Source organism: Pteropus vampyrus, unplaced genomic scaffold (genome assembly GCF_000151845.1).
Source record: "Pteropus vampyrus isolate Shadow unplaced genomic scaffold, Pvam_2.0 Scaffold272, whole genome shotgun sequence".
NCBI classification, from domain to species: Eukaryota; Metazoa; Chordata; class Mammalia; order Chiroptera; family Pteropodidae; genus Pteropus; species Pteropus vampyrus.
The window spans coordinates 174,379-183,177 of NW_011889053.1; the positions used below are offsets into that span (position 1 = coordinate 174,379).

General features: G+C 36.4%; 1 protein-coding gene across 1 annotated transcript in view; it reads right to left on the minus strand.

The window, feature by feature from the left end:
- MTMR6 (myotubularin related protein 6) overlaps nucleotides 1–8,799 on the minus strand; it is a 33,212-nt gene that overhangs the window by 4,884 nt on the left and 19,529 nt on the right. The window contains exons 6-11 of the mRNA XM_011375467.2: nucleotides 8,005–8,139; nucleotides 5,803–5,935; nucleotides 4,958–5,067; nucleotides 4,441–4,566; nucleotides 2,142–2,191; nucleotides 1,511–1,711 (exon numbers count right to left, since the gene is read on the minus strand). Coding sequence (XP_011373769.1) covers nucleotides 1,511–1,711; nucleotides 2,142–2,191; nucleotides 4,441–4,566; nucleotides 4,958–5,067; nucleotides 5,803–5,935; nucleotides 8,005–8,139 — 755 coding nt within the window. The remainder of the gene's footprint in view (nucleotides 1–1,510; nucleotides 1,712–2,141; nucleotides 2,192–4,440; nucleotides 4,567–4,957; nucleotides 5,068–5,802; nucleotides 5,936–8,004; nucleotides 8,140–8,799) is intronic.

The following is an 8,799-nucleotide window of genomic DNA, read 5'->3' on the forward strand; positions in this document are numbered from 1 at the left end:
AACAACATGTCAACATATATGCAGTTGGCCCTTCACATCCCTGAGTTTCACATGCGCAGATTCAACCAACCATGACCAAAAACGGTATTTTCGAATCTATGGAGATGGAGGGCCAACTTAAACTACACAGGGATTTTCAACTGAGTGGGGAGGGGGGTCGGTGTCCCAATCCTCACTGTTCAAGGGTCAAATGTACACAGACGAGGTACTGATATGTCTGTTTGGCCTTATTCTCCTGGCCCCACATCTGGGCCATAATGGCATGCACTACAGGGCAGAGACAAATTTCAGTGTGAGAGGGTACAAAAAAAAAAAGGAATTAGGAAAAATCAGGACATTATTCAGAATTTAAAAAAGCCAATTATACTGCAAATCTAAGAGTAAGTACGTGAAGCAGGTGAGTAAATGGTTTTAGATGGTATATTTACCAAATAAACATAAAACAGATAGGGATGTGGGGATAAGGGGGAGAATCTGCTCATTTTTTCACAACCCCTAAGATGACCAACAGGTATGTTTTTAGAGAAAAACTGCTGAAAAGTACACATTTTTATGAACATCTTCCTACTTATGAGGATGTCTGATAAACAGAGGATAGTTTTTTCTCAAAATAGCTCTGTACTCCAGGGCTCACCTCTTCTGACTGTGAAAATCTGCTGTGAGATACTAAACCACAGAGCTAAAGTCTCATGTTCTCTGAGTTGCTCATCTCCATCACACTCCATTTCACTCATTCTCTTTACACATCTCAGAATCATACTGTCTGCTGGGAGCTGTCTTCCAACTACTACCGGAGTTAGCCTCTCTAACATGCCACTTGGATGTTCAAAAATCTATAACTACTCTTTACCAACTACTGTAAGAAATCTAAACTCAGAAATCCAACCTAAAAATAGATAAAGCTCTCTCATAGCCTCACCCCAGATTTCCCTGAAGCCCCTGATCCCAAAGAACAGGTGTGAGACCCAATCGTGGACAGACATACTGCAGCCAGCACAGGGAGATTTATTTCCCCAAAGAACTGTCTGTTTAGAAATGTGAGGACAGCTATAAGGCTTCACTTGAATTTATATTACCCAGAGTTTTTAGATCTTTTACCACACTTTAAAACTTAGTTACCAATACTTTCTAGGAAATAAAGATTTTTCTGTTCTAAATATATATTCAGACTAGAAAGGAGCATCAAGAGATTATAGGCTGTTGATAATGGTTGCTCTTCTTGGTGCTGGTTACATAGGTGGATGAGTTTAAGATTTATTGAGCTTCAGACTTACGATATATGTATGCTACGCTTCAAAACAGATTTTAAAAACATATTTTTACTATTAACCTGAGGGTGTGAGGGATATCCAGACGGTACTTGGCTTCAGAAATACGAACAATAAAACCTTTACAATAAAATTCAGTTCTATTTCATACTGTCAAGATATCTTACTCACTTCAACAATGATTTATGTCAGACCTCACTTAAGCAGGAAAAAAAAGAGCCCATTTAATCAAACCGTCTTACTTGAGTTCTTCTCTTTCCTTCTGACAATTTCCAAGGAAGTTTCCGAATTGGCACGAATGAATGTGTTCATGGATCTGAAGAAGAAACGCTTCGTTGAATTCAAAGGCTTGTGGAAACTGCTCGGTCAAATGCCACACACATTCCAAGAACTGAGTAAACACCGGTGAGACTTCCTTTGGGTCACCATCCAAATGGCCACACCTAACCCCCCAGAAAGTACAAGTTTTTAAAACTGTCTCTGAAAGAAGTCAATTGTTCAAATATTGTTAAATTTAAACACAAATCAACAACGAAATCCTAAAAGACTCCTACAATTGGCATAAAAAAACTGTAATGTTTTATTGAAACAATTTATACCTATGAGTTTTCCAACCACAATTTTAAAGGGTCTATTACCTTCTACCTGCTATAATCCCGAGAAACAGGAAGGTAATAAATTGCCATGACAATTAACAAAGGTATGAGAATCGAATGAAATGACAGAAAAAATTACATCAGTCTTCATACAAAAATCCGTATCACACTCTCACCTCCCACTGCACATGCGAGTTCATGGAGAACAGAAACATTCTGGCTCTCCAACTAGTTTTACTATTTTTACAAAACATATAAATGTATAACTGTGACTCACCGCTCTGAAAATTTATGTCCAAAGGAGATCCAATCCTTTTCTATTAAGACCTTGATGAAAAAAAGTAAAATCCCTTTTATAATTACCTTTTTTTTTTTAAGAATGGCTTAAATCCTATTATCTTAAAAACAGTATTTAGACTTTTAACTTATGGTTGCAAAGAAAAATCTATATATATTTTTTAATTATAGGCTAAAGACAGCAACAACCTGGATTAGAGGTTGGTTTAATAAAGAGTAAAAATGATACATCAAAAGAAATATGGTAGTCATAACTTTTTGGTTGTATTTATTACAGTTTAAGTGAAAAGTGTCTCTTTATATAGCACTATTATATATACATTTTTGTATGTGTAATAATGATACATGCCTAGAAAAAGGGTAGAAAAATGTAAATCAAAATGTTAATAGTGGTTAATCATGGGTGCTAGACTGGGGTTATGTTTCCAACCTTTGGCTTACTTGTACGCTACTTCCACCATACTTTTAAAAACAGAATAATAAAGAGACCAATGAAAAGTTTATATTCAAATCCAAACGTTTATATCTAAACTCTTCTTCAATAGACCATCTTTATCTGTTTTCTGTCACAACTATACTGAAATAATAGGCTTCTAATTTTTTTTCAGTCTAATCTAAACAATGTATCTCCTTAGTATTTACTACATGCTATAATTTCATCATATAATTATGAACTGCATTCTTTTTGGTGTCAAAATGGCCACTTTGAGCTTCTGTCTTGAACCTCTCTGGACGGCCAGATGGACGGGCAAAGATGCAGTTTCTGGAGTCGCACCGCATGGACTCAGGTCCTAGCTTCACCACTTCTATGCCCACGTGGCCTCAGGCAGGTGATCTCGGGCTGTAGCTCAGCCTCTGCTGCGAGTCCTGCCACCCCCCTACACACCCACATCTCAGACCCTCTCACTGAACTTGGCCTCTGCTCATCTCAGTGAACAGGGGGAGCACAGCACCATCCACGGGGCCCAGAGCCTGGACTCATCCCAGAAGGCCTCCCCTCTTCCTCTCCACATCGCCCTGAGCACCAGACTCACCCACTCTGCTGCCTTAACATCCCTGGGGGTTGAACCCGTCACCTCCTCCTGCACCCCTGTCGTCCTACCTTAGTCCTGGCCCTCTTCTCTCTCTCAAGTTCTACCATTTCCTATACTGGTCTCCTAGCGTCCATTCCCACTCCCCTTTGCCTTTAAGACATTTTTTTTTTAAAGCAAATCTAAACAAGTTACTGTTCCCTGTGTTTAAAGCCTTCTGATGGAGCTCACTATCCAAACTCTGATCTCCTCCTCCCCAGGCCCTCACCTCACTCTACTCTCCTGCACCCAAGCACCCCTATCCCCAGCTCACCCCGATCCCCTACGGTCACCTAAAGCAGCTATGCTTTCGTCCCCACTGCTCCTTTTGCCTGAGACGCTCTCGCACTGTCCCTGGTCATGCATCACGTGATTTCCTCTGGATGGCCAGCGAACAAAGCCGAACGCGGCAAAGAAAACATTCCTTATCTTACACTCCCACGGTAAGCTGGATGCTATTTTATTAGCAGTACTTCCATTTGTCTTGTTCCAGATTCAGTAAGTCAGCACCACAAAACAATGCTGCTGGGACCTTTCCTTGCTGTTAGATGGCAATTAATAATTCCAAATAAATGAAAACCTTCCCCCATCTCTTTGTTTACTTGCCATGAGTTAAGATGTAAATTTTGAAAACACGAGTTAATCTGATCATACGTTAAAAAAACAAACAAAAAAACAGGAGCCAGGGTATTAGTTTCACAAAGCAGAAAATCTGTTCAATTAGAAATCTAATCCTCAGATACAAACCTAACATGTAAATACAACTAACAACTGGAGTTTTAAATAGAACATTTCTTCAAAAATATGATTTTTAAGTACTTTTATTTATGGCTTGTTTTACTACTTTACTTACATTTGTTAGATAAATATGAAGAGAACATACTGAGTATTTCTATTCTAATACTGTTAGGGAAAAAAACTTTTAAATCTAAAACTGTTTGTCAAAAAAGGTGGCCAAAATGGAAATTGGTCTAACTTGAGGTCTCTCAGCATCAGCACCAATGACACGTGGGCCAGACAGCCCTTTGCCGCGGGGCTGCCGGTGCAACAGAGGATACTGATAGCATCCTGGGCCTCTGCCACCTGGGTGCCAGCTGCACCCCTTCCATTGGCTGTAACAATCAAAGCTTCTCCTGACATTACCCAGTGTCTCCGGGGGAGCAAAAATCACTGTTTGAGAACCAATGGTCTACCCAAATATCTCCTTACCATGAATCCTTTGACTGTCCTGTAGTAGGAATCCAATAACAGGGAGCCGAGGGAACACACCTGGGAAGTCCTATCCCAGCCATCAGAACAATGCACCAACACACTAGCATTTTCAACCATTATTGCCTGAAAAAGACAGATCACATACTTAGATTCTAGCAGAACACATTTTAAGTGAATCGGTAAGTCTACTTATCAGAACCATTAAGTATCGCATTATAAAGAAGAGCTAGGACTGCCATGAAAACGCTGTCACAGCATCATTTCCAAAAAATGAGAAAACACAAAGCAAACAAAGACAAAAATGCTTTTCAAAGTGTTTGGGAATTTCTTTTTAAGTCCCTACATGAAGTGCTACATGATATTTTTAAAGCTCGAATTAAGTGAACCTCATTAAAAAAGGTAAAACATAATAAAAGTTATCTGACTGGAAAAGATACCAGCACTCAACAGAATATATCCATTGCTTCCCAACCATTATAAACCCCACAACCAGAAAGAGCGATGAAGTTATTACTTTGGCTAAGAAGATTGCAGCGTCCATTACAGCTTTGATGTGGCGAAGCCAACCTGAGCTCTCCAAACCAGAGTAGAAATCATTGACAGAAAGCCCTTTGGTACCACTGACTAAAAAAAGGAGAGAAATGATTCAATTAGAATGGCTAGAGTTTGCACTTCTATTCAAGATATCCATGCGAGTGAATGGGGGAAAAAGAGGACAAATACATAGGCAAGACTCTAAAAATGAAAAGATGCTATTAGAAGCTCAATAATGGATTTTTGTTACATTTTCCCGTCATTCTTTGTGCTTGAAAAAAATGTTCCTAACTACTTTTATAAAAAAATTACAGCACAAGTGTTTAATTAAAAAGTCTACTATTTAAATGTTTTAAATTACACACCTTGACTAGAAAGATACCTTAATACTTGAATAGAATATTATCATAAATTAATCTTAACTGTACTGACTAATCGAAAATATCTAACAATAACAATTTTTTGTAAAACCATTAGAATTATACTACCCAATACAGTAGCTACTACCCAAATATGGCTACTGAACACCTGAAGTGTGGGTAGTCCAAATTGAGATGTATTTTGAGTGTAAAATACACACCAGTCAATTTCTAAGATTAAAGGCAAAAAAAAGTAAAACATAGCATTACTAACTTTTATATTGATTATACGTTAACATGTTTTTAATATGTTAGGTTAAGTACATTATTACAATTAATTTCAACTGTTTCTTTTTACTTCTTAGAATGTTATTAGAAAGTTTTAAATTACATAACTTTAAATTTTATGTTTGACTAGCATATTTCTGTAGAACAAAGTGGACTAGAAGGTAAGCAATAATCATACCTTCCAATAATTTTTGAAGGCTGGACCGCATGACATGAATATTTTCAATTCCAACAAACTGAAATCTAATATTAGAATAGTTATCTTCATTTTCATAACCTTTTCCAGCTGCTCTGTTGGCCATTGCATTCAGCTGAAAATTTAAATTTTAGAAATTTAGAGACAAATTGCTTTCAACTTCCCGAAATATCATGAAAACACTAAATAAACCACAGTTTAGCTAGCAGAAAGTTTAAAGGAACTTATCAAAACTGAATGTGCTACCATTTTTTATAAGTCAACATGTCACATGTTAATTATAATAGTAAAGGAGGACACTATACAGTAACAACGTGATTACTATACGATGGCAAGGTCAGACCGGAAGTTCCCCACAAATAATATATAAAACTAATTCACTTATATTTTCAGTCAGTTTTCCATATGTTTGTAATATTTCAAAATTTTAAAAAAGAAAGCTCTCCTATCTAAATCCTAACTGATTCAGAGCTGAGCAGTTTTTCTTTTACAGAATGAACCTATGAGAGTCACCTCAAAACAAGCCTGGAGCACTTGATCATTCAGAAAGCCCCAGAGACCTTGGAAATCAGACCTGAAGTATACGTCAGGTTATCTGAGGCCCTCCGTATTAGAGATTACTGGGGGCCCACACGGTATGTAACACAGAACATAGTCTGCTAGCTTGACACAGCTCCAAGAATTGGGCGAAAGATAAACTGATCTCTAGGGAGAAAGCAGGCTGCTCGTAGTCAAATACTATCAGAGGTTCTCTTAAGATTTGCCATGTTTAATTCTTTCAGGCTAGGATTTTATATAGCACATTATCACAACTGACCAAACAGTCTTATGAACTCATATGAAATATGAAAAAAAAATTTGGGGAAGAAAAAGTCGCTTTTCATTCAGTGGACTGGGGCCCAGGTTGGTAACAAATACAGTTGAATTTTATTTACTGACTCATTAGTTATTTAGCACCTATGACAACTGAGATAAGAGATATTAAAATGTTTTCACAGCATTACTACTTAAGTTTTACTTCTAAAACAAAACAATCAAAGATATATTTTCTTTGCAGAAGTCAATTACACAAATAAGAGATTCCTGAAAAACAAATCGCCCTCAGATCTTATATTCAGAAAGTCTTGTATTATAATCATCTATATCTAACATTACCTAAAAATAGTTGTAACAGTTGATCTACCTACATTATACAAGGAAGTAAAATAGAATTTTTCTTACAAGAGATATCATCAACACTCTTCACTTCTAAAAAAGTCTTTTTAACAAAAGAAGAGCTTATCAAATTATCAGTTTCTAATTTTTACTATTCCTTAATTTACTCAAATTAATTATCTTCTGTTTTCTCTATTATCTTTTGTGAGTCTACATAATGATGAGAATTACTTCTAAAACCGCTACCAATCTTTTCAACAAAGCTGACTAAAATTGTGGTCTGTATCGCTCACTCGCTTTTTCTCATCGCTTTCTCTTATTTTCTCATCATTCCAGATTTTTGAAGAAATCCTCACTATAATTCTGCCAATGTCCTTTTGTGTAGCCCACCAGCTCTGCATGCGATGCTATAATAAAAATTAAAAGTAATGTTAGCTATTATCATTGAGGATTTTAATTACTTTAGTTTCAGGATCCTATATGAATTGGTTAACTGTTTATAAAAAGAAAATGGGATTCTGACATTTGTTCCAATGACAAAAATTTAACCTTACGTAACATGTCTAACAGACCAACTATTTCCTGTTTACGATTCTCTAATTTAATGTTTCCTAAGCTATCTCATTGACTGTTTTCCTTATTTTCCCGAATATTTCAAATTAATGTCCATTATTTTAACACAAAGTGTTTTGCCAATTGAAAATTCTACAAAAAAGTAATAAAAATTTCTAATGTTTCACAACACACACTATTTAGTATTTCTTCACAATAACATAATACTAATACACCATCAATAGTTCCCAATAAAACTCAGCTTTCCTAAATTTACATATATCAGAAAACCTAAGAAATCATAACTTGGGTTACTGCGAAAGTGGTCTCCTAAGTTGGTATCCCTTAGGATCATTAGCCTCGGTTAGTTTAAAACTAGAATTCAGATGTTAAATACGGACAAGCTGGTCAACCCTTTATGATTAAAGTAACGAAGATAACTAAACTAAGAGACTGCACTGCACCCAATACACGTACTTTGGGCCTGGTATCCACGACGTACATGTAGCGGTTGACCGGGTTGGCCTTACTAATGGCTTGAAGCAAATGTTCGTCCTCCAGGCACCGGGCACTGAATCCTGACAGTGGCTGACTACACCGACAAATGGCAGCCTAATTTTAAAAGGACAGAAAACAGATTATCCAAAGATATCTAAAACATGTGTCAAAAAAAGGCTTAAAAGAAAAAAAAAGTTCAAATGTGCAATCTGTTTAAAAATTGGTAGGACAATTAATGTTGAAATCCTATCTGAATTAAATACTACTTTAATATCTTGAAGTTACTTAATTTTCCCCAATATCCTCTTCTACGAAACCTAAAGGCCTCCCTAGCCAGTCTGATGAAAAAAATCTTAGGTCCTTAGAAGCAGTTCTAGTCAATCTCCTATCATGTAACCTACAAAGATACTTGCATTCTGTGCCCTAGAAAACAAGATACCTTCAACTCGAATTCAAGTAAGAGATCAGTAAATAAATGTAGAACAGGATTTGAACTTTTACTTTCCAAAGGCTTTCAGAGCTCTAATTAGAAATCAGTAATCTTCATATAAAATGGGACATAAAATGAGAAAAATGAGCTTCGATTCAATTTGGGTTAAAATATAGTCAATCTAAGAGAGCAAAAATATCTGTAAGAAGTAGTAAACATTAAATCAGATATTTAGTGTTGTTCAAAGTCTTAAGAAAAGATTTACAAGATTTAGACCCATATATTTTTTCTCTACTCTCATCCACACCAACTCCAACTTAACTCTACCCAAACATTCCAATCAC